This window comes from Malania oleifera, chromosome 1 (assembly GCF_029873635.1).
Source record: "Malania oleifera isolate guangnan ecotype guangnan chromosome 1, ASM2987363v1, whole genome shotgun sequence".
Taxonomy (NCBI): Eukaryota; Viridiplantae; Streptophyta; class Magnoliopsida; order Santalales; family Ximeniaceae; genus Malania; species Malania oleifera.
This window is the reverse complement of record NC_080417.1, coordinates 129,177,515-129,204,724: the sequence shown is the minus strand read 5'-3', so window position 1 is coordinate 129,204,724 and position 27,210 is coordinate 129,177,515. Positions and strand designations below refer to the sequence as shown.

The window sequence follows — 27,210 nt, the reverse complement described above, 5'->3', positions numbered from 1 at the left end:
TGAGTGAGTTAGATACTGCGGGAGGCAGCAGAAGAGGTAGGGGTAGACCTAAAATAACTTGGAAGGAGATAGTAAGGACTTAATAGCCCTAAATCTGTCAAAAGAAATGGTTCATGATCACATAAATTAGCGGAAAAAGATTCATATAGCAGACCCCACCTGGTGGGATTTAATGTTTGGTTTTGTTGTTGTTGTTGTTGTCTAAACATCTCATATAGTTTAAATTCCTATTCTGTCAAGAGATAGATTCTTTCATCCCATACTAAATGTGATTCATGTATTTGGGCAAAACGATATCTCTGGTTTCTTTTCTTCTAAATCCTTTTCCCCCACCGATTGAAATCTTTTAGTTCTTATGCTTTCACTCTAGAAAAATGAGATTTTGAAAGCTAAGATCCCTTCTAAATTCTCAACAAGATTAATGCTAATGACTTGCTACATGTGAGGAAACCCAATAAGGTGAGCACTCCAGAAATTTGAATGATGTGTTTGGAGTCTAATGGGACAAATGAACATATTTTTCTACACTGCCTAGTGGCTAGACAGCTTTGGGCAACATTATTTTCATTGTTCCCCATGGATGACCACATATCAGTAGATGACTTCATTTTAGAGAAGTTTTGGGGCTTTAAGAAAGGTAGAATTTTGTGGAGTTGTGCTTTGCGTGATATTTTTTGACATTGTGGATGGAAAGGAATGTGAGGATGTTCAAATATAAGGCAATATCTTCCTGTTTGTTAGGGGATAGAGCTGTTTTCTTAGCTTCCCTTCAGGTAAAAGCTCAGGGGATGTTTTGGGGTTTCCTTATCTGATTTGCAAAGGGACTAGAGAGCTGCTTGTCTGTCTTTTAGTTTTACTATTGCCGAACATCTTGTTCTGCAACTCTTGTATTTTTCCTGCTCTTTCTTCAATAAACTTCTTTTCTTATCTATTATAGGAAGAGTGAGTTGGTTACTGTGGGGGGCAGTAGAAGAGGTAAGGGTAGACCTAAAATAACTTGGGAGGAGATAGTGAGTAACGATTTAATATCTCTGAATCTGTCAAAAGAAATGGTTCATGATCGCATAAATTGACGGAAAAGGATTCACATAGCCAACCCCAGCTAGTGGGACTTAAGGCTTGGTTTTGTTGTTGTATATATATATATAACTCAATGATTTAAAGAAGTATGTTCATTACTTGCTGGAAATATTGATGCCTATCTACTACTACAACCAGCACTTGAAAAAGAAGTCCATGATTTTAAGATTTTTGACATCACTGACCTAAAATAGATTATTTGATGCCTATTCACTGTCCTGCCTATAGTCCCCAGTAAATCATTAATGGCATGCTTGTGCAATAAAAATCTTAAAAATAATCAGTTATTCATCATAAGAATCCTAGTAAGCCATTTCCATTGTTTTTATTCTCAATGGAGAGAAGTTTTCCCCATGAGCTTTTTATCAGTTAAACTTCATTTGTTCATTGGTTTTATGAATGTATCACAAAAATACACAAGCTAGGCAACTTTAGAAGTACCAACGCAGGAATATGTTAAAAGACTTGCTCAAGTTGCAATCATATCAAACCCAAAATCAATAACATGCAAAATACACACACTAAAATAAGGCCAATATGGACAAAGCCAGAGCCAAAGCAGTGCAAGAATCCATCCGCTACTTCTACAGTACACTAATGATACATTATTGTTTCCAAATATCAGGACATGAGAAGTAGCAGCAAATAATGGTCAAAGACATTTGAAAATGCAACTGATAATATAAGATCAACTTGCTGGAATATAACTTTTTATACTGATAAAACCCATACCTCAATAATTCCTTTTCGAGGTGCATGAATAGCTAGGCACAGGCAATAATCACTCTTCACAGGTTCACGATAAGCTGAACTTGATGCAGCATCTTTATTAACTAGCATCTCTATAAAAAGGCAGCTCGCATCACGATATCCCTAGAAAGAGAACAGGGTGTGAGATTCATTGTCAGGAGAGAAACCGGCTGCCTAAAAAGATATTCATGATCGCGAGGGCAGAGAAAAAAACCTTCCATAGCCTCACCACCACAAGTGCCTGAGTGTCTAGGAGCAATATACGACCAAGTGAGTCTGTTACAGCGGCCAATGTACCACTAGGTGATAAGGTCATCTTTTCACCCTTTCTTGGCTGGTCCTTCAAACATGTCAAAGGAGAAGCTGTCAAAAATAATGAGGGCAGTCAGTCAGTTGAGGATTGTTCACGACCAAAAACACTATATGTATTTTATGGGGGCAAAATCAGTTCTATACTTTGTATGGGCTCAGTGACAGAGTGATCCTTAGATTCCACACTATTAAAGGTGTAGCCCCAATGACATTAAGGAGAGTAATAAAAAGAGGTGTAACCTCCAGGGCATAAAGGAGGGGAATAAAATGGCATAACCCCAACCCCCTGATTAGAGGGGCATTTAACACAGCAGATCCAGCCAACAAGAAGGGGGAGGTAAAGCAGAGAAAAAGACATATTCACTATTTCAATTACTGGTTTCTGAAACCTATTATCTCCCTTTTCTCCATCACACTTTGACTTAAGAATCAGAGAGATCCCCTAGAGGTCACCCCCAAATCCTCCCAAGCTTATTCTTTCAATTTGCATATGGATTGACATGTAGTTCAACGAAAAAAAAAAAAAAGATAAAGACAGCAAGTTGGTGCGCCATGTAGGGGAAAAGGGAGATTATCTTAATATCGTTTCAAGATCATGACAGTTTCTCATAACACAACTCACAACAATCATCCAAAGAGAACTGACTGCCCCATAGGTGGGTTCTCCTCCACATGCTAACAAATCCCACCATGAGGAGATAGCTTCTATGTAACAATTCACAGCTTTCCAAGGGCGGACTGAGGCAATGCTCGGGGAAATCATGCAACAGAGGAAGGATGCTCTTGCTAGGCAAGATTGGAGTCCAACAACACCTCAAATGGCAACAGGGAAGGGAAAAGTGGTCAAAGTGGAAGAAGACCTCACCAGTATCAAAACTAATATCATTCACACAATGGCCTTCAAAGGAAAATTCAAAAGTATTAACTACCTAGTTGAACAAATGATGGAGGTTTGAGATCAGACAGTGATTGAGGAAAGACCCCTCTAGTGAACTATGTTCACACAAGTGATAGAAGAGTCCTTACCCACAAAATACGATGTCGAGCCTTGACAAATATGATAGCACCATGGACCCAGTAGATTACCTTGACGCCTTCAAGACAATGGCGGAACTCTAGGGGGGCGAATGCCATGATATGTAGAGCATTTGTGGTTGCTTCGCAAGGGTCAACAAGATTTTAATACCGTTGATTGAAGGCACAATCCATGAGCTCCTTTAAGGAGATGGAGAGGCAATCATGGGGCACTTTGACAACAACCACAAGATGGCAAAGGCATCTACTCACTTGATGAATGTCCAAGAGGAGAAAGAATATCTCAAAGGACTTTATGAGCCACTTTACGAATGCAGTAGCAGCTCTGATGGCAGCCTTCCATCTCAGAACATTTCTAATCTCTTGGGAAGAGAACCCTTACTAACATGAGTGTTAATGGCGTAAGAGCATAAATATTTTAATCTGGATGAGACAATGAATATTCGTAGCAGTAGAATGGGGCGGAAGAGGAAGGATATTTCATTGAATTAAGGCCATAATCTCATTTTTTAAGGTGAACAAACTCCGCAATGTGACAATGATCCTTATGGTATAGGCAATATTTTGCAATATTACACATGCAATGGGGACTTAAATGGACCTAGCCTGATTGTGTAGTTCTTCTCTTTTAGCTGTAGAAGAACACAAGTGAGAAGAAATCAGTGTGACTGATGTTTATACCTCAGTGGAGGTCCTGATCCTCAACAGGGTTTGGTCATTTTTTACCATTCTTTCTTTGTTTTTTCCCCCACGCAATCTTTGCACACTCAAATTTCCTTCCTTTTTGCTTCATTATACTCCTATAAGTGTTCATTGTATCATTTAGATTAATATAAGGCAACACCCATGTCATCAGCTCTTCCATATGAGTAGGGGGCCCTTCGCAAGACATATAAGAAATGCCTCAAGACACAAGACTATAATCAAAGCTACTATGGTCACCCCTTGGACTGGCACATAAAGTACACAGGGGATTCTTTCTCCCCTTGGACTTGGTTCATCAAGTGAGCACCCATCTTTGCCATCTAACCGCTACTGACGAACTGTCCTACCAGCTGCCTCTCCATCTGCTTAAAGGAGCTTAAGGATCATGCCTTCAATCGTCAGTACCATGATCTTGCCAGTTGTCGAAAGGTGGCCAACAATGCTATACACATTATGGAATCCAAGCTCCCCTAGAGTTGCAGTCAATGTCCTGAAGGAGTACAAGAAATCTTCTGGGCCCATGATGTTGTGTTACTTCTCAAGCCTCAACATCTAGAACCTCAGGGCAAGGATTCTTCCATAACTTATTGCGTGAATAGTGGTTCTAGAAGCTAGAAGGGTCCCTCCCCAATCAATGTGTGATCCTAAACCCACTTAAACATTTGTTCAAAGAGATAGTTGATCCTTTTGAACTTTTCCTCAAAGTCAGTCAGGCAAACAATGTTGGTTCCAATACTAAAGAAGTCTTTTTCCACTCTGCTCTGGCCTTTTTTCGCTTCCTCATTAAAATTTGAGGTATTTGTGGGCTTTGATCTTGCCCCAAAGGAGCATCCTTCCTCTACTGCAGGATTTCCCCAAGCATTCTACTTCTACCCTTGGAAATTTATGAATTGTTCCACTAAAAACTAGAAATAGAAACTAAAAACCAACAACCAGTTTTGGTTTAATATTTCTAAAACTAAAACAAATTAAAAACTTGATTAACAAATGCTCACGTTTGTCCTTGAATCAAATAACAACTTAAAATATAATTAAAATAATAAAATTACAAAATAATGCAAAATAAAAATAACATGATAAAAATAAATTTTTATTATAATTATTTCTCTTAATTATTATATTTTAAAACTCACTTCACAAGAACAATCTTATTATACATGACAGATGAAAATTAGTAAAAATATTTTGTAAATCGCTCTTTTTTTTTTCAGAAAATTTATGGAAATTTATGGACACACTTATTACAATTATATTGTAAATCCATATGATCATTTTATTTTAATATTATTTAAAAGGTGTGTAGAATTAATGATTTCATGCAAAAAAGTTAACGTTGGATTTTAAAATATTCTAGCAACAGGTTCCCAAAACAACTAAATATCATTTAAAATCTAGTTTTCAGTTTTTTTTTTCCGAACAGCTAAAAATCAACAATAAAAATAGAAAACTAGCAACTGAAATTAATGCATTTTCATAATCTACTTATTCACTGTACAGAAACAAAAATAGAAAACAAGAAATAGAAATGATACCAAGCAGACCCTTAAGGACCCTTTCTCATCTTGGTTTGGATGTGTAGCATCCTTGGTAGAATATAGTGTGTTTGTGGTAGTTCGTTGATGTGAAGTAGTTATGCTCTATTTCGGGTAGACTGCTAGTGTTGCTCCTGTTCTAGATTGTGTTGGCATGATGATGTTGTTGTAATTCCAATCATGGTCTCAAATTTCCACGAAATTGTCAAAATTTTCGTCGAAATTTCAAATTTCCGTCGCCCTCGAAATCGAAATGGCAATCGATTTCCGTATTGCATAATTTTTGACGAAATCTCAACGAATCATCCAAAATTTATCGAAATCTTGAAATTTTAGCGAAACTTGTTGAAATTTTAACTGTATAATGAAATTTCATCAGAATTCAAATGAGAAATTTAGGAGTGAAGTGAAATTTCTATCTTAATTTATTTTATTGAAACAAAAGATTATTACAAGTGATTTTGAAATTATATGAAAAAATAAACTTACAGTAACATTTTATTTAATCATTCATGTCTAAATTATCATTATTTGTACAATAAATAATATTTAAATGATTTATGAAATCATTTGTATTAACTGAATATGTTTAATGTATATGTTTCATACACATACTATTTTACAACTTTTCCACCTCATACAATACATAGATGTATTTAATTTGTAATATATTAGTCCTAAAACTTATGTTATTATGTTTGTTAACCATTTCTAAAGTTTCACAAAGAATTCCATGCTTTACTACTAATTTTTGTTATTTTTACAAATCAAAATCAAAATTTTTGTCGAAATTTCTGTACTTTTAGAGCTTCGAAATTTGAGTTGAAATCGAAATTTAAGACCTTGGTTCCAATAATTCGTGATTGTTTGCTTGCTTGCAATCTTGCATCAGTTGCTGGTGGTTTTGATTGGATTATTTCCTGTTCTTGCCCATACTTGCTTCTAGTTCCTGCCAGCAATAATGCTTGCAGTTGCTGGCTGCCATGTTGTTTATTAAGTGCCTATGTCGCATGTTGTGATCTGCCTTCTACTGTGTAGTCATGTAATTCCTCGTAGGATTGTAACTTCAATTTTTTGGTAAGAGCTGCCTCTTGAAGTTCTAAAGTGCTGATCTGTGCTTGTGTATGCTGCCTAATACTACATAATCACTGTGTTATTCATTCCTGTTACTGGTGTGTGCTGATTGTAGTGTATAGAAGGTGGTCTTGATGGCCTCAAGAGCTTCAGCTGATACTGTTAACATACAATTCACAGCCATCAAGTTGGTTGGATCCTCCAACTATTGAGGTCTCCAGCAGTGCATGCATATGCGAAAAGAAGGTCCAAATATTTGTTGCATTCTCCTCCATCTCTGAACTTCAGGGATTATGAAGATTGGATGAAACACATTGCTTGTGTGATTGTGGAATAGTATGGAGCCACAAATTGCTATGAACATGATGTTTCATAGAACAGCCAGGCCGTATGGGATGATCTTCGTCAAAGCTTCTCTCAAGATGAAAAACAAACTCATGTTTTTGACCTATATAAGAAGTTTTTCAAATATGACCAAGAAGGTAAGTCCATTAATGAGTATTACAACACTTTGAAGGGTATCTAGGATGAACTCTACATCCATCATTTAGTTAGTTCCGACATTGATATGATTAAGAGACAAAGGGCAGAATTTTCGTTGGCTACCAAGTTTTGAGTTCTAAGCTTCAAACCATCCACAACCAGATTCTTGCCAATGAATCTATACCATCCATGAATGAAGCATATGCCAAAATCCAAAGGATCACCAAATAAAACTCAAGTCTTCTCCTCAAGCTTCTTTTCATAATAGTTTAGCCCTGTTTAGCACTGCCTCCAGCAATGGTAAGGGAAGTGAAAGAGGATAAAGAGGGGGTTTGGAAAGCGGTCGTGGCAAAGGTAGTGTGACTGGACAAGTAGCTCGTTATGGCGATTCTCGCATCTGCACACACTGGGGCAAGGAAAACCATACTACTAATCGTTATTGGGATCTCCATGGGAAACCAACTAGGGCCAATAAGTCTCTTGCTAAGTGTGATTCCACTGTTGAAAGTTCAAGTGCACCTAGCCACTCCATTGGTGAGTCGAGTACATCATCTACCATGTCCCAAGAGGAGTATAACAATCTTGTTCGCATGGTTCAAGAACTCCAAACTCATTCTTCTATATCTAATGCCACTGTGGCCCATTCAGCTACAAGCAGACTTCTTGCCTCTTCATCCTTTTCACCTTAGGTTATTGATTCTCGTGCTTCCTCCCATACAACAAATAGTCCTAATTTATTTCAATTTTTAAAACCCACTACTTTACACTCTACAGTTACTCTTAATGTTTCAGCTATGCCAATTCTTATTTTGGTGATATTCTCCCATTTCCTTCTAAGCCTCTTTACTCTATGTTATATGTGCCTAAATTTCCCTTGAACGTACTATAAGTTAGTCAATTAACCAAATCTCATAACTATTCTATGAAGCTCTCTAATTCTCCTTATCTCACTCAGGATCTCCAATGAACAACGCCATTGGTGTAGGGCTTGAGAAGTACGGCATTCACTATTTCAATGGTGGTACTAGTGATCCATCCAGTTCTTTTCATGCTTCCTCAATTTCTACTCATGGTGTTTCTCTTGATCAGTGACATGTACATTAAGTCATCCATCCCTTCTAAAACAACAACAAGCTTTTCTTCTGTTCAAGTTTGTTTCTCATTTTGAGTGCCTTGAATGGCAGTTAGGAAAGCACATTAGGACATCTTTTTCTGTAAAGAACCGAGTCTCATAGTAAATCATTATTCAAATATTTGGAATCCAAGCAGAGTAAAGAATTTGACTAGTAATCAATATTTTGTGTCCTTTGTGGATGATTTTTCGCATATGACCTACATATTTTAATTAAAAAGATAGGTCTGAATTTTTGAATGTTTTTACGCAATTTTACCAAGAAATAAAAACTCAGCTTGGCATTGGTATTCAAATTTTTCAATCCTACAATGCAATTAAATTTGTTCAAAATGAGCTTCAACCTTTTTGCTTGGCCAAAGGGATTATTCAATACCCCTCAGCAAAATGGAAAGCTAAAAGAAAAAATAGGCATTTACTTGACATGACATGGGCTCTCCTCCTTTATATGCATGTTTCTAAAAATTTTAGGACTAATGTTCTTCTTACAACATGCTTTCTTCTCAAAAGGATGCAATGTTATAGGAGGACAAATTCCCTTCTCCATCATATCCAAAAACACCCATGTTCTCTGTCATGCCTCGTGTCATTGGGTGCACATGTTTTGTTCATGTCCACATACTAGTCAAGACAAGTTCTCTCCTCAACTGCTAAATGTGTATTTTTTTGGGTCCTCGAGAACTCAAAAAGGTTATAGATGTTATGATCCCCGCTCGCAAGAAATCAATTAGTGTATATATCACCTTTTTTTAGGGAACACCTTATTTCTCTAGTGCAAGGTCCTCCTTGGGACAAAAGCACCCTACCTACCCTTTGGCGCTTGGTGAGACACCCTGTCTACCCCTCCTAGGTGCTTCGCATGTCATGCCAGCCAACCCTCCTGGGCACTTGGCATGACATTCTCCCCTACCCAATTCGGCAACGCCCTCGTCGCTAATGGCCAACCTACCTACCCCCTTGGGCACTTGGCATGAGTTGAATCGAGTCGCATTGGCTCTTGATACCACTTTATCACAGGGCCATGACCCTCTCCCCAAAAAGGTTCCTACTATAATCCCTCTCCAAAAATCTTTTGCTCCCATTCCCAAATCCAGCAACCACAAAACCAAAGAAACAATTAGGGTTTATGAACATTCTGATCATCTTAAGTGCATTATTCTGAAATACTAGAAATATGTCTGCAAACAAATTGAGGTATTACATTTATTAAAATGAAACATTAAAAATGTCAGTAGATTGAATTCAAAGAACATGAAATTAGCTAGTAGATTTGAAGGCATGTGATCAAGCTCTACAACCAAATTGTTTATTACATAAACAATGGTCTGGCAACATTTAGATCTTTAAAGCTTTGTGAATGTGATTAGATGACCATGCTCAAATTGTGTGAAAATCATTGGTTAAAAGATCCTTAATTCTCCTATGCTTTTGAGTCTGGAGGATTAGCATCTCTACCATGCATGTTGACCACAGGGTATATTAGGTTACATATTAGGTTACATAGTTGGATGTGTGACCTCTTGGTGTTCCACATCATATTTTGACCTCCTAGCTTTCGAACCTTCCTTTTAGCACCCATCGCTTGACATTGCAGCCTTCGAATCCTCGCCATCGCCAGACACTGCAGCGGTGCGGCCTCCATCGCTGGGCATCACTTTGTGGAAGGCTCAAAGCCTCAAATCCTATTTAAGCCACGGACAATGAGTTAGCGAAGGCATTCAGCAACATCAAACGTTTCAACTAGGCATCTGGCGACATCCTCTCTCCATGACAACAAGTAATTTAAGGTTTCGAGTCTTCGTCTTTGAGCTACAAGGATCTCAGTTGTGTCCAATCGAATCGTCGCACTAGTCTTTGCACCTCCTCTATTTTTTTCTTTTCTCGTGCTAGCTTGTTGGCCAAGAAAATCTTTTGCAACACGAGATTCGTTTTTCTTGCTTCCCAATCAAGATTCCATCTCAACCGCCTCCCGCAGCCCCTTGCATTGTGCTCCGTTTTTGGCTTCTTCTTTACAATTCGTATCAGAGGCCTCAGCGCTTTTGTTGTATTGGTTCTAAATATTTGGGTCTTTGCTCAACGCCTCGTTGGAGCCCTAGCAGACTCACGACCCCCCTCTGACCTCTCTCCTAGCTCTCTTTGCCCAGTTTTCTAGACATCTCAGGCTAGCTAGATGACGATATTGGCAAGGCTTGAAGCCTTTTCTTTGTTGAAGCATCCTATTTTATACCAACAGGCCGAATCAAGGCTCTTCTCCGATTCTTTCTTGAAGGGTCGAAATATTTGGGTCTTTGCTCAACTTGGCAACTAGCCTTGAAGCTTCTTTGACGGAAATCATAAAATTCATAGGAACTCGTGACTTGAATGAAAATTCTAGTTGATCTTCGAAGCATTTAATTTATTTAGTTTAGATATTATTCTCTCTATCTCTTCATTTTTCCAACCCAACGCCTCTCTGGGCAGCTGCTGCTGGCAAAGCACCTTCACCAGCCGTCTTCAAAGAGTCTTCTTTCGTACCTTGAAAAATCTGAAGATTTTGAACCTTGCCTTGGGGCCAAGTAAGAAGTTTTAGGGCACTGGGGAGTCTGCAGTGTTGTAAAAATTTGAGATTGGGGGTAGAATTCGAGGGTGGGAAAAGATTCGAAGAATAGGGATAGAGGTTTTTGCAAAATCGCTCAGTATTGAAGTTTGAAATTGAGAGGTTGAAGATGAAGGTTTTTCACATCTGTGCAAAGATTCTTGGATTTGAATGTTGATTTTAGATTGAAAAATTCTTTCAATCCCTCATTGCTTAAATATTCTTCAATTGATTCTCGTTACAAGCATCATTTTTCCTGCATCAAAGGGTATTTTTCAAGCAATTATCTTTACCTTTTTAGTTTTAGCAATAGTAAGATCTTCTCCTCTCTTGTTATTTATTTTCTTATTACTACTATTAATAATTTTTTCAATAATTGGTTAGCTGTGGAGATTTTGTGTTTAGGATTTGTAGGGTTAATATATGCATTTTTGTGTTTTTGTGTTTTCATTTGCAAGTCTTGGAATATAACAATTTTTTTTTCAAAAAGTGCTTTTGCATGGATTTTAGTCTAGCTTGGATTCACACCCAAAATTGTATGCTTTAAATTTTTTTTAATGCACTGAATTGTGTGTGGTAATACAAGTTGTCGGGTGTGACTTAGAAAATTGTCTATATGAAATAAATTTACTAAAAAAAAAAACGCAAACATGTACTCCACCTATGTAACACAATTTCTTTGTATGCACAGTCGGTCCCAAGCCCAGATAAAGGAGTAGGGTTGCGTTACGTAGCTAACAACAAACTTAAAACTTTGTCAGATCTTACAATCATGAATTCTTACCGAATTCACCTAGATCAAGGGAATAGACCAGATCATTATAAAAGAGAGAGGGTTAATAAGTTAGCACAAGAAACTAAGATAAGATTAGCACCTTCAAATATAAGGACTTTTACGGGAAAAAGTATGGAAATAGTGGAAATAATGTTTAGAAGGAAAATTAACTTAATCTACCTTCAAGAGACAAAACAGGTAGGAGAGAGCTAAAGAAATAGAAAATTCAGTATTTAAACTTTGGTACACTGGTAAAGAAAAACATAAAAAACGGGGCGGGTAGTATTGTATATAGAGACCTAAAAGATAATGTAATACATGTTAAAAGAATAGGGGATAGGATCATTAAAAATAGGATAGTTTTAGGCCTAAAGATAGTGAATGTCATCAGTGCATATGCTCCCCAAATAAGCTTAGCAAAAAATTTGAAAAAACAATTTTAAGAAGATACGGATAGTATTTTACAAGGGACACCAATGTTTGAAAAAACATTCATAGGAACTAATTTGGATGATCACATTAGCGATGATAATATAGGATATGAGCGGATAAAAGGAGGTCATTGGATATGGAGATAAAAATGAGGTCGATGATACAATCTTAGATTTTGCCATGTCTTACAATCTGGTTATATTGAATACTTGTTTTATAAAAAGAGAAGAACACTTAATAACTTTCAAGAGTGGGTACAATAAAAGCCAAATAGATTTCTTCTTAACTAAGAACGGAAACCATCTACCTTGTAAGGATTTGCAAAGTTATTCCAGGTGAAAGTTTGGCTACACAACATAAAGTCTTAATATTAGATATACAAATTAAAAAATGGAAGAGGAGGAGTAGCACAAATCAACAAAGAGGGATAGATGGTGAAACTTGAAGGGAGATAATATAGTAAAATTCAAAGATAAAATGATTGGACAGTAGAGGATAAGGTTGATGCAAATAATGTTTGAAATAAAATGGCAAATTCTATCGCAAGGATAGTGTTGGAAATGGTGTGATCCCAAGAGGGGGGTGAATTGGATATTTAAAAAAACTTTTCGGCTAATTTAAAACATTTTGATTCACCACAGTTCATATCTCATTCAATATTAAAAACGTGAATGTAAAATGATTAAACTATCAGTGCAGACACACACATGTGCAGCATATCTCATTTAAATTAAATGTGTGCATGCAAATAATTATAGCAGTGAACAAACAAGCATACACATATGGAAATTTAGATGCAAAAAATAAATGAGATAAGGAGAGAGCGACACACGATATTTGTTATCGAGGTTCGGCCAAACCAGCCTAGGTCCCCCGCCTTGGGCATACCCCCCAAGGATTACACTATCCCTACTCACTTAAACAGGCGGAACAGAAGCCATTACAATATTTTCTTATGGGACAAGGTAAACCCCAGCTCAATTACAAGGTTGAGCCCAACTTATCTCCCTTACGGGGGGGCAGAGACTCCCCAGTTCAATTTCCGAGCTGAACCTAACCGGTCTCACTTATGGGACTAAGACTCCCCAGTTCAATTCCGGACTGAACCCAACCGATATAATAAAAACAATTTTTGCACATGAAACATGCTTATGAAATACAAGCAGAGATGTACGTATTAAAAGCTCAAATATATGCACTCTCTTATGATATGAGTTATTGTCGGTAGAGAAATGGTGCTATGAAATAAATTTGTACAAATAAAATATATATGAAAAATGAGTATTATGTTCTCTTATAAATATTTTTGCAAATAAAGAATATTTGGAGAATCTAGGAATTTAAGCTCAAGAAAATATTTGTGCTATAAATAATTTTCTCCCAAAAATATTTATCAAAGAAATAACCGGGAGAAAACCTAAGCAATACTCTCAAAATTTTTTCTCAAAGATTAAGTGCTAAGTGAGAGTATATGCAAATAAAATGCAATACTCTCCTCGAAAAAGATTTTGAAATAAAAGCATGAAAGAGAGTTAAAGAGATTTGTATAAAAGATTTTGCCCCAAAAGAATGCTTTTAACAATAAAAAATGTTTTGGGGGAACTATGATTAACAATGGATTAGAGAGAAAATTTGGGCTAATCAAAGTCGCTAATCTAAGCAAATGAAAGGGTATATATAGAGTTTCAGGAAAATATGACCGTTAGGGATACGGAGATCATTTTAGAAAAAAATTAATGATGTTTAATTAAAATTAACTTTGTTTTACTGCGGTAAAAATTTTGCCAACCCGAAAGGTTCGATCGACCATATTCAAGGTTCGGTCAACCATATTGCTAAGTTCAGTTGACCATGGCACTTTTGAACTATGGATATGGTAGACCGTATCAGAGCGATTCCGAACCCTTCATAGGTTCCGTCGACCAAGGTAAAAGGCCAATTGACCATTTTTGAGGTTCGGTCGACCAAAGCTATTTTGAACTATGTATTTGGTCGACCAAGTTGTTGGAGTGTCGGAGGCTTTATGGTTCAGTCAACCGAAGAAGGTGCGTTCAAAACATAACGATTGATCGAGCGAAGTCAACATGTTGACTTTTGGCTTGTTCGGTCGACCAAGGCATTTATACTGCCAAGGGTTCAGTCAACCGTGTCTTAGTCAACATTTTGACTTTTTAGCCAACAGAATGTTCGGTTGACCGTGGTGATTTAAACCTTACTAGGTCAGTCGACGGGGGCTATTTAATTAATCAAAAAACTCCAACGTCAATCAACCGAAGTCTGTTTTTGCCCCAAATTTGACCCTAAATTATTTCTAAACATTTTGTATGATTTTAGTCTTTTAGAAAGAGGTTTTCTGTGAAAAGTGTTGGTCCCTAGGGTCTATCTACGGTCGTTCTGAGCTTTCATGCATATCATGCAAATGCATGCATTATTACAGACTATATAATAAAAAATTAAATGCAATACTACTTAAAATGAATGTCTTCTTCTTTTGCTCTTCAGTCTTCATGGAATACGCCAGATAATATGATCTTTATGTTCCTCCAGGCTTCCATGTCCTTTACCTCATGTGTGTGCTGAATCATGAATCTGTTCAAAAACACTAAATGCACACATGAGATACTTGTACTTTGTCATCATCAAAACATGAATCGAACTCAAAAAGTCAACAGATAGCAAAAACTATTTTAGGTGAGTCCAAAGATCCTTGGGTAGTAAAGAAAGTTGGTAGTGGGATCAAGAAGTCCAAAAAGCCATTAAGACCAAAAAAAAAAGGTATAAAATAAGGCAAAATTGTAGAAATCTAGAAAATATTGAAAAATATAAAGAAGCGAGAAAAAATGTAAATAAAACTATTAATGAAGCTAAACATAGAGCTTATGATACTTTATATACTAAACTAGATACAAAAGGAGAAAAAGACATTTATAGACTTGCTAGAGCAAAAGAAAGAAAAGGCAAAGATTTAGGTGGTGTAAAGTGTATAAAGGACGAGAATGATAGTGTCTTAATTAGAGAAGACGACATAAAATAGAGGTGGCAGAGATACTTCATTAAGTTGTTTAATGAAAACCAAAATGAAAGATTGAACTTGGAAATGACAAATGAAGAGAAGATTAAAAAGAGGAGATTTATTCGTAAAATTAGAGTCCTTAAAGTTAAGGTGGCATTAAAAAGATGAGAAGTGGAAAATCTATAGGACCAAATTATACCAATTGAAGTTTGGAAATGTTTAAGGGATAAAGGAATTATTTGGTTAACTAATCTATTCAATAATATTATAAAAACCAATAAAATGCCAAAAGAATGGAGGAAAAGTACATTAGTACCTTTGTAAAAAAACAAAGGTGATTTTGAAAACTATAATAACTATCGTGGAATTAAGATTATGAGTCATACTATGAAATTATGGGAAAGGGTAATTGAAAATAGAATAAGATTAGAAACTACTATTTCGCAAAATCAATTTGGTTTTATGCTTAGGAGATCAACAATTCAAGCTATTTATCTTTTAAGAAGTTTAATAGAAAATTTTAGGGAAAAGAAGGGCTTGTATATGGTTTTTATTGACCTAGAGAAAGCATATGATAAGAGTACCTAGGGAAGTGCTTTGGTGGGTTTTAAAAAATAAGGGAGTTTGCAGAAGATATATGGAAGTCATTAAGGATATGAATAATAGAGTAGTGACTAGCGTTAGGACTGTAGGAGATTCTAGAGAGTTTCTCACAATAGGTGTACATCAAAGTTCTACTTTGAGTCCTTGTCTTTTTACTTTAGTAATTGTTGAAATTACTAGGAATATCCAAAATGAGATCCCTTGGTGTATATTATTTGCAGATGATATCGTATTGCTTGATGATAGTAGGAGTGGCGTGGAATCTAAGCTAGAACTTTGGAGAGCCACATTAGAGTCTAAAGGGTTTAGGATAAGTAGGAATAAGACTGAACATAAGAAATGTAATTTCATTAATGTAAGCAATAGCAACAAAGAGAAGATTAAACTTGATAATCAAGAGATTAATAGCACTGATAGATTTAGATATCTTGGATCTATTATGCAAGGTGAAGGGGAAATAGAAGATGTAGTACATAGAATTAAGATAGGTTGGGTAAAATGGAGGAGTTTGTCAGGTAGAATACCCTTAAAATTAAAAGGAAAGTTTTATGAGACGGCTATAAGGTCAGCTATGCTTTTGGTAAAAAATGTTAAGCAACTAAGAAACAACATGTACAACAAACGAAAGTTGTTGAGGAACGTTTGTTAAGCTGGATGAGTGATTTAACATTAAAAGATAAAATAAGAAATGAACATATACGCAATAATTTAGACATAGCACCGGTTGAAAATAAGATAAGGGAGGAGCAACTTAGATGGTTTGGGCATTTGAAACCCAAGCCTAGTAGAGCACCTGTGAGGAGAAAGTTATGATTTCTAGCATGAAACGGGGTGGAGGTAGGCCTAAAATAACTTAGAATGAGGTTGCGAGTAAGGATATAATAACCCTTAATCTAATAGAGGAAAATGCTCTGGATCGGGTGAATTGGCGAAAAAGGATTCATGTAGCCAACCCCACCTAGTGGGACTTAAAGCTTGTTGTTGTTGTGAATGTGATTAGGTAGCCTTCATGATGCATTTTATTTCCATCCCAAACACAACAATGTGATTGACCATGTTCTGTCATTAACCATTTTATTGGAAGGCCAAAGCCTATTATAGAAGTTATGTTTTCTATATCACAAAGCATCAGAAGTGTAGCTAGGGCTGTCTATCAAGTAGGATAGCTTTTCTCAAGTATTCATGGCCACTGACCATATATACTTTTATCAACATGGATAGTATGATGCCTGCTTATGGTTATGTGTATGCATGTGTGCATGATAGACTAGAGAGAGGGAGAGAACACAAAGATGTATTCTCAGCAAAATAAAATATTACATAACTGAATATCCAATTGAGAAAACATCTCAAATAATTCATCAATATTTTCAATTTTTAATTTCTTAAAACATTAGTATAAATCAAGGTTGTGAGAATCGGGATTCTAAGTGGGATAGTTGGAGGGGTCTGCAGGATCAAATCGTAGATTAAAAATTATACATGTGGAACTTTATGACAAGTCTTAAGACTAAAAACTTGGCTAGGAACTTAGTAAGTATAAGAAGTTAAAAATAAAATAAAAAGTTTAAACAAAAAAAAAAAAAAAAAAAGAGCAAGAAAAGGAGAAGAAGAAAGAGAAAAACAGTGCTCACTATTGAGTCTTTTCAAGAAGCAAAAAATTTGTTTCAAAGCATACCTCTGCAGCTCTGCTAGGCCAGCTGGCTTGGCTCTTTTCTTGGCTGCTGCTGCTCAAACAAGAACTCTGTGTTGAAGAGGACTGATGTGTTCTTGTCGAACACCAAAGAAGGAAGAGGACTGAGGACTGACTTTTTGTTGAACCCCAGGAACTCTGGTTGTTGAACACCAAAGAACTGTTGTTGATCAAACAGCAAGACTGCTAGCTGCTACTGATCAAACACCAGTCACCACATGGAGGGCTCTCTGGTTGCCGGATAGGAGAGAAACGAGAGAAATACAGGTGCTGGTTGCTGAATTCCAATGAGGGGTAGAGGACTGAGCTATTGAACTCCAGGGAAGTCAGGTGCAGATTCCGCTGAATCTGTTCACTCATGGGAGGCTGGGAGCCATTTTGCCCCAGTTTTAGAAGACTTCGAACTAAACATAAACCTTTTGGGGCCTTTAGGCAAATAAAAACATGTATTGGGCCCTATTATTGAAGCCCAAAAAGGGGTAAAAAAAAATCTCAATCTAGGTAACAGACTAGGATCTGTACAATTCTACTTACGATTCCGACTCTACGATTCTACCGATTATTTTACGATTCTAGCACGATTCTACTTGATTCCGATTTTTGTTGTGACTTGGATCGTTTGGGTGAATTTGGATCGTAGAATCGAATGATCCTATGATCCAGATCACAATTTTAATAACCATGGTATAAATATCATACAACATGAACAAATAAGAATTAGGCTTTAAAAAAAATGAAATGAAAACAAGAACTAATTGAAACATCACCTCGAGCAAATGGTTGAGGCTTCACTTCTGACTTTTTAGATGGTGTTTGTTCACTCCGCCAAATCATTTTAGAGAAAGAGGCTATCGTTGAAAATGTCACAGGGACAACCTTTGACAGTAAAGCTCCAACTAGAGACCTATTTCTGTCTTCTGAGAGTCTTTTACAACAAGAAATGAAATTTTGTCAGGTAGGAGGCCTTAAGAAAGGATAAATGCAAGTAGGGAATTAAAGAGTGAGGACAAGAGAATCAAACTCCAGACAAAAACTAACTTTAAATATGTACTCATGTGTGTGGCCAAAAACTTGCTCCAATATTCCTGTGTCACCAAATTGGGTGATTTTTTTCTGGTGAGGCCCATATAGAATTTTTAAAAAACATAATCTTGACCATTAGAAGTTTATATTGTACCCATCTTGCTCAAAGAATTTGGGCCCCATCTAATATTAGATAGACCTCAGCCAATGCAGTTAAACTTCCATTTCTATATTGAGAATTTTAAATTTTTAACACACGCAAGTTTAGCCACATTGCTCAGGCTCGTTATAATTGGATAGCGCCAAATTTAATCAGCAAGTCAGGCATGACATGAGCTTCTATTCCAACAGTTAAAAATCATTTTTTTACAGCTTCATGTGGCCCCTACAAAAATGGAGTATCAAACTTGGTGACACCTAGGGGTTAGTGGAGCATGGCGATGCCATTCATGCGCCCACGTCACACGCATGTAGCAAATTGTAAGATTTAACCATACTAACCTAAATGCTGAAATCACGGCATCATGTCCTATGGTGACAGCACAATAGTAACGTTGACTCGACTGCCCAACAATAAAAGCAGCTGAATTCAAATACCAGAATAAATTCAGAAAGTTTCCAAAAGGCATCTGATTAAGCCCAGAAATATCAATGGAGGTAAATTATAGGGACGAAACAAAGGCACATAAGACAGAATAAAAATAAAAAATAAAAAATAAAAAAATCAATACTTTCCAGAACAAAATTTAGAATGCATATTGCAAGCAGGTAACATAACCTTAACCCTCAACATGGCTGTTATTCTACTATATAAAAAATGAGGAGCATGCCTGCACATTCCTAAAGCTTAAAAATACCTTTCTAACTCATTAGTCTGCCTTATTACATTGTAGTACCCAGACACTCTCACATGTCTCAAGCATTAAGTTTTGGCTACAAAACTCATCTCAACTCAACTAAGTAACCCTTAATTCCAAACTTCCTGGGGTTGACTACATTTATCCTTTTTCTACATTCCAGCCCATCTAAGGCTGTGTTACTTTAAAGATCCGATCCACTGTATTGCCTTGAAGATCCAACCCTCCCTCTAGTAATTCTGACATGTTCCTGCATGCTAAAGCATCTTAAATCTACATTGCAAATGGCCAAATCATGTAAGCCTTACCCTCAATTTGTTCTCAATTTGTTCTTAGTCAGTGTCTCTTCTACCTTTTTCATGAAAAATTTCTCATTCTATCTTTTCTTGTATGATTACACATACGCTTCAACATCTCATTTCAGCTACACCCATCTTATGGACATCTTATAACTAACCCAGCATTCAGTACCATAACGTTATATAAAATTTCCATTTCAATTAGCAGCTATCTTACAATCACTTAGTATCCCCTTGACACTTCTGCATTTCTTCTTACTATAATCATATAGATAACCTCCTCTCCACGTTTTGCTTCCATGTTAATAACCAAGCCTAGGTAAAAAATGCTCTTGGAAACTGACCACCAATTCTACCTCAATATTTGTATTTTTAACTCTAATAAAACAGCACTCGATGGCCCATGCATTCAGATTTGATCCAGCTTAAACCTAAAACCTTGCTTTATATGTCTTCTATTAATTCTAACTTATGATTAACCCCAGCCTTGTCTCGTCAACTAAAACCATTTCATCCTCCAAAAACATTGGATAGCATCCTGAATACACTTTTGGGCCAACAAGCTCATCCATAAATATCTCAAAACAAAAGTACTAGAAGCGTATTCTTGGTGTAAATCTACTGTATTGGGAAAGTTAGTAGAATTACCTGTAACAGTTATTAGTTTTCACACATGCAATCGTTCCCTCAAACATATCCTTAAATCACATTGATGTCTCAATGGGTACTCTCTTGACACGCACCACAAGATTCCTTTCCATGTTTTTCCTTCATCAATAAAAACCATACAAAGACCATGTTTCTTTTCTCTAGATTCCTGAGCTTAATACCATGGTACAATTTTCAATATCACGCTTTTTCTTTAAAACAACAATGATATTTCTCATTTCACCAGCCATCTTTTGTTTTTCAGCAGCTCATTAAATGATTTCATCAACCAAACCACACCATCCTCTCCTAAGTACTTCCACAACTTGAAATTGTATCATGATTATCATCCCTAATAAAGTTAAACAGCTTAAAACCCTTAGTTGAATCCTCAAGACTCTGTTTCTTTTCTCTACATTTATGAGCTTAATACCATGGTGCAATTTTCAATATCACACTTTTTCTTTAAAACAACAATGATATTTCTCAATTCGCCAGCCATCACTTTGTTTTTCAGCAGCTCATTAAATGATTTCATCAACCAAACCACACCATCCTATCCTAAGTACTTCCACAACTTGAACTTGTATCATGATTATCATCCCTAATAAAGTTAAACAGCTTAAAACCCTTAGTTGAATCCTTAAGGGCTTTTTAAATGAACCTGTCAAACTAGCTTACCTTCTAACTTCCTTTTCGTGCTTCCTTACACCTCTCAAATGTACTCTTATTTGTACACATTAGAATAAAATAAATAAATAAATAAATAAAAACTATAGAAACCTCTATTAGCCTTATCCGTCAATATCTTCATTTGAAAAAGGTTCTAGGAGTTAAAAAAATGTGTTCTCTTATTTTCTTAGGACAGTGGGTTTTTTAATAATTGTGTTGTGGCTTTAAGCTAAGAACTAAGTCATGAAGACTTATCTATAATGCATTTTAGACTTTACGGTTTATTAGTATGAGATTAAGAGTAATCTCTAGTGAGAGAGTAGTTATTAAGGAGTCCACATTGATTGTGGAGGAGATAACCAGTTTTCATTCTAAAGTGATTTTTTTTTAGGCCTCCAATTAAGGGGAGGGGTTAGATTGTTGTATAATTTTGGCTAATAGGAATTCCTGGCTAGGGAGACCTTTTGATGAGGAGGAAGTTAGGGAACTTGTGTTTGGTACGGAAAGAGATAAAGCTTCGGGACCTGATTGTGTCAATTTAATATTCATTCAAGACTATAAGAATGTGGTGAAGACTATCTTTTAAAAATTTTCCAGGATTTTTAAGTTAATGAAGTGATTAGCAAAAGCATGAAGTCTGCTTTTGTTACTTTAATTCATTCAAAAAAAAAAATCGATATATTAAAGAGATAGATTTCATACCTATTATCTTGATCACTAGCATTAACAAAATCACTGCAAAAATGTCATGGCCTGTAGTTTGAGCCAGGGTTTTAAATGCCAGTCTCTAGTTTGCAATCTGCTTTCATGGGTGGTAGGTAGATTCAAGGCAAATGAGGTAGTTGAGGATGTTAAGAGGAGAATAGAAAACTCTTGGTGTTAAAGTTAAATTTTGAGAAAGCCTGTGATAGGGTGAATTGGAGTTTTTTGGATAAGGTTCTGGACAGAAAATGAGAAAAAGCTTCGAGTTGAAAAGGAGAGGCATCCTCCTACAGAAAAGTCAAAAAATAAAATAGGGAAGCAAGACCTGCAATCACTTGTTTATGAACTAAAGCAACTCCCTTGAAAGCACCAAATCTCAAACACTAAAGTGAGCCCAAAATACCAATCTTTCCCAAAACAATTCAACGGAAGCACATGACCCTCAAAAAAATTTCGCATCACAATTCAAACAAGCGAACCACATAACTGTGAAAATAGTACACTTCCTGGTCCTCTTGCCTCCTTACCATCACCATACACTTTGAATTTGTGAAGATAAAGGGCAAGCCCACCATTCTCCAAACACATCAAACAATTTGTTCAAAATGAACACGAAAAGGAGCAAAATGTTAGCATTATTCTCACCATACAAATCACATGGAAATAAAGCATTATTAGGCTCTCATGCAACAAATCAAGAGTCTTAGTTCCATTGAGAACAAAAAACTAAGCAAAAGCCTTGATTTCCTTAGCTCTCCCAATAATAAAGTCTAAATGAAAAGAATCACCAAATAGGACGATGAATTAAATGGGCAATAAAAAAATATCTTGAAGAAAATTCCGTAAAAGCATATAGAGACAAATTCCTTCTATTAATTATAGGAGAGTAACATAAAGTATCAAGAATGTTTAACATTGACAAAGGATCATCAATTTCTCTTCTCGTTCAAACATTTCCTAGAATGATGGAGATATGAGGAAACATTATTATGGAGGTGATAAGGTCGCCATTGATCCTCCAGAAAACTCACTTCTCCACTACCAACTCTATGCATCAGTAAACAAATTAACAATGTTGGAAACTTGTGAAATAAACTTCCAAGGGCTCACATGAGTAGAATGAACCCAATCTCCAGCGTCCAATCATTCTCATGGACTCTGCACTTACCATTGATTGTCTAATACCAAAGGAACTCCAGCTGCTCCAAAGGAAAACACAGTAAAATAATATGCTATGTAATTATAAAAATAAATTCAGTGTGTTTTATTGTGCATAACTTATAACTAACTCACTAAGCACTCAAAAATCAACCAGAATAGAATTTTGGCATAGAATGCACACTTGTATATATGACAATCAATAACTAATTCAACAAACAGAGTTGAGATACTAGTATCACAAAATCATTCAGAGAATTTATGAGGTCAATAAAACAGTTATCACCTCAAGTTCCATCAGAGGAGGAGGCATTACGCCTGTGATTGCTGCATCAGCACATGGCCCATACTTGCCAACATTCCATATTTGGTAAGGTAGTCTTCTAAAATCCTCCAGATTTCTCTTCCTTGATTTCTGATCCCAAGAATGTGTTTCTTGAAACCACTGTTGCAGCATATTCTAAATGAAAAGTGTAGCAAGGTTGTATATGTCATAATCAAGTTCTTGAGAGGCTGAAGCTTTAAAAGCAAGACATATCAAGAAAATTTCCATGGTCCCCAAGACTAAATATGGCCTCATCCTCAAAGTGGCCCCCGCCACCCCCTCCCAAACTTCCAATTGAAAAAATCCCCCAAAAAATATGAGAGCCCGATTGGTTCAGCTCTGCATTTCTTTTATTTTTATTTTTATTTTTATTTTTTATCAATACTGTCCTAATAAATCAAGATAGTCATGAGACAATAGTTCGTCAAAAAATACACATACAGCTGGATATAGATATACCTGAATATCATAGCCATCAAATCGTGCAATTACACCAGGTATAACAATGCAGACCTCTTCTGTAGATGCATCTTGTATCAAATCTCTCTTTGTTCCACGGACTCGTATCTTTAATATGCGCCCCGGATATACCATCTATAAATGCAAAAAGTCCTTATTATGTTCCAGTGAGTACTGACTTTAACAGAGGAAAATAAGTTTTATGATATTAAAGTACACTCATGATAATTAAGCTTATCTCAAACATAAAATCAAGATTCTAAATTTAAAGAAGAAACCCAAACCAGTAGATTATTGTCAAAATTAGGTCTTTTTCCATATAGTTTTGAAAAAAAATGCTTTCAGATTAAGTCTACTCATCCAGCTTCTCCTCTTAGATTCTCTAGATTATAATAGGAGCATAAATCATAATAATTTTGACTGTCATTCATCGTTCAAATCTTCTGCCACATTTTGAAACAAGGACCATAAAGTTGTTCTATGCCTCCTCTCACAAGACAGAAATCTCCATGTGTTAGAAATAAAGTAGGCTTTGTTTGTAAATACTTGGATAGTGAGGGATATAATTGGAATGTATTTTTTATTACATGTACTAGTGTAAATACTAGCATAAATACTGTTGTATCAACTTTTTCATCAATTCCGGAATATACATTTTATTTATTTAACATGGTATCAGAGCATTCTCCACGCTCTCCTCTGATTCTCCCTCGCTGAGATCTCCCCTTTGATGGACTCGCTCTCGCCGGCGATCGGTAGCGGTCTCATTCTTCTGGCGAGGTGCGGTTACTTCTCACGTGGACTCTCCGCTTGAACTGTCTCCTATTTGAGATCGCTTCTCCTCCTCCTCAAAGATATTTGCTCTATAAATCCTTCCTCGGACCATCGCCGTTGCGAAGCCTTCCGTCGATTGATCTCAGCGCAATTCAAATGGCGCGGAAGAAGATCAGAGAGTAAGATTCCAAGCAGCTTGTCAAGGAGCACCTCAAGAGACTCACCGCGATAGATCTCCGCATCTGCTCTGCTAAGATCCTTTTCGTTTCCGGCGACACTCTTCAACTCATCCTCGTCTTCATTTCCTTCGGTCATCACCGTTCAGAGTTTTGCCGGAGCTCTCATGGCCGCCGCCACCAATTCGCCCCTCGCGTTCAAATCTGTCGCAATCACCGAGAACTGCGGACTTTATGGCGACCAGCTCGTCGCTCCATTTCGGCGTTACAGTTGAGTCGGATCAGAATCGTACCCCCTACGAGCTCATCTCAGCTCGCAATGCAGATCAAGATCTTCCTTTGCCTCATCCGATCCTCTCATGGCCTTGCCTCTCAGAGCACTGCTCACCGGGCTCTGTTGATTGTTCCAATCTCACGATTCGCTTGCATATCCCGGCCGCTTTCTGGTGAAACGAAGGAAAGCTTGAATAAACCTTCTACATTTCGTTGTTTGTAGATCATAACGTTACGGAGTTCGTTCTCTGCGGACTTTTCAACTCTTTCCAATTTGAAGTTCAAAAGCGCCTATTTTCATTGCCTTAGGAAAGATCCTCTCACTGTCTCCGTCTCCTCTTCACTCTGTAGATCCTCTCGCGGTATCCGTCTCCTCTCCACTCTGTAGATCCTATTGCGGTCTCTGTCTCCTCTCAACTCTTCAAGTCTTTGCAGATCCTATCACGGTCTCCGTCTCCTCTCCACTCTACAGATCTTATCGCGGTCTCCGTCTCCTCTCCGCTCTGCAAATCCTCTTGCGGTCTCCATCGTCATTGCCTTTTCCTCATTGCAGGTCTCCGTTTCCGTTGCTTTCTCTTCATTGCAGGTCCTCTCACGGCATCGGCATTTCATAGTCCGACGTCGTTGTCTTCCTCACCTGCTCTGTGTATTAGCATTTTATAGTCCGACGTTGTTGTCTTGCTTGCCTGCTCTGTGTATCAGCATTTCATAGTCTGACGTCGTTGTCTACCTCGCCTACTCTGTGCATCAGCATTTCATAGTCTGACGTTGTTGTCTTTCTTGCCTGCTCTATCCATTGGTAGTCATAGCTCGACCTTGTCGTCTTCTTTCGGACATGGCCGTTGTTGTCATCTTTATCAGCTGCGAGATTCTCTTTTCTTGCAACTGTGCTTCTCATCAATGGAGTCTTTTTCATTCTTCCCTGTTCAATGCCTCTGAGGATCCTACCATTCCTTACTACTTGCATCACGGACCTCGAAATTTTCAATTGCACAAGAAAAAAGAAATCTATAGCTTCCTTAGCTCAAGATCAGATGTCCGTGAGCCATTATTTTACTCATCTCAAAAGGCACTCGTCTCAAAGGCTCTTGGAGTTGATCAGTTTATTATCTTCATTCCAATATGGGAGTACATCATATATACTCTCCATCTTGAGGGGGAGTGTTAGAAATAAAGTAGGCTTTGTATGTAAATACTTGGATAGTGAGGGATATAATTGAAATGTATTTTTTATTACATGTACTAGTATAAATATTGTTGTATCAACCTTTTCATCAATTCCGGAATATACATTTTATTTATTTGACACCATAAGCGCTACCATCTCTCCTTTTGAAATTAATCTTACAGAAGGAGCCAGACTCCATCCAACATTGATACTGTATAGCGAGAGCAGTCAGACTGGACCCATAGTCAATGTAATATTAGAACTTCCTATTTTTCTTCCTTGGTGCCACTTTAATTTACCCATGGTCATTCTAAATTTAAATTATTTTATTATCCTATTTTACCGCATTCTATAACCAACGTGGAACATCGAACAAACCCGCACCAATTTCAAACTAAAATTAAAAAATTTACATCCTTTTCTGACTTCTCTCACCAAAACAGCAAATCACCGATCAAACCAATAATCGTACATTAAAAATTCTACTTTCCTTTTTCCCAAACTTCTTCGTCATCAGCAACCAAACGCAAGGCAAAACAATCCCCCAAAAACACCCGTACCTGTTCGTGAATCAAATCACCTCCGACCGAGTAAACCATCAAATACCCGCGAGAAGTCCCGACGGCAAGAACGCGAACATCGTCGTACACGAGCCATTCTAGGGCAGTGATAGACTCGTCCTCGATCGAGGCCAGATTGGGCCGGATCTTCGACGGAGAAGTTGCCGGATCACCGCCACCGTCCCACCCGACGATGAGAACAATGGATCGGTTGCCGATGGCTAGTGAGTGGGCGTCAAAAGCGCACAGAATGTCGGGGTTGTCGACGAGCCAACCCTCCTTGCCCGCACCCAAATCGCCAAGCTCGTCGCACGCGATACAGCCTAGCTCCGTCGTGTGGCTCCGTCTTGCCATGTTGAGGAATTCAGATTTCAGAACATAGGTGAATGAATTGACGAGGAAGGGATAGAATAGAAACTAAGAAAGAAAGAGCATCCAAGAGTGCGTGCATTACCAGGAGTTGAAGGAACTTTTTATCACTAGTGCGATCACGCGAGTTGCACGTGATGATTTTGCTTTTGTAAATGTCTAAGCACCTAGCACAATCCTATTAATGCACATATTTTGTGAGCTAACCAAACACAGTAATAATATTTCAATACTAATTCTAATTTTATTTTGATTTCAATTTTATTTCCATTCCCTCCCTACATAAACATTATTGTATAAATTAGATGGGGAGTTAGTGAGCATTTGTTCGTACTTCATAATCTTTACATAGAAAGTACACTCTTGACATCTAACATCAAGTGAATGTGTGTAAAGAGACATTTTATCAAAATAGTTTTTTTTTCCTTATTAATTTTGTTCACATCTTCTTATTTCCAATTTGATAAATTTATCGTCCATCTCTTCTCCTTTCCAAAGAGTCTTTTGAAACAGATTCCAAAGGTCACCCCTCGATCTCTTATAGAGGATCCCT

The 27,210-nt window shown here is 37.0% G+C and overlaps 1 protein-coding gene across 4 annotated transcripts in view; it reads right to left on the bottom strand.

The window, feature by feature from the left end:
- Positions 1 to 26,780, bottom strand: part of LOC131163536 (uncharacterized) — a 31,704-nt gene extending 4,924 nt beyond the window's left edge. Inside the window, exons 1-7 of one of the 4 annotated variants that reach the window (XM_058120131.1) lie at positions 26,289 to 26,780; positions 23,338 to 23,472; positions 22,840 to 23,013; positions 18,719 to 18,780; positions 17,962 to 18,119; positions 2,045 to 2,193; positions 1,813 to 1,953 (exon numbers count right to left, since the gene is read on the bottom strand). In XM_058120131.1, coding sequence (XP_057976114.1) covers positions 1,813 to 1,953; positions 2,045 to 2,193; positions 17,962 to 18,119; positions 18,719 to 18,780; positions 22,840 to 23,013; positions 23,338 to 23,472; positions 26,289 to 26,642 — 1,173 coding nt within the window. In that variant the 5' untranslated portion in view covers positions 26,643 to 26,780. The remainder of the gene's footprint in view (positions 1 to 1,812; positions 1,954 to 2,044; positions 2,194 to 17,961; positions 18,120 to 18,718; positions 18,781 to 22,839; positions 23,014 to 23,337; positions 23,473 to 26,288) is intronic. The other 3 variants (XM_058120142.1, XM_058120135.1, XM_058120145.1) reach the window with 3 other exon arrangements.
- Between the last annotated feature and the right edge of the window lie 430 nt (positions 26,781 to 27,210).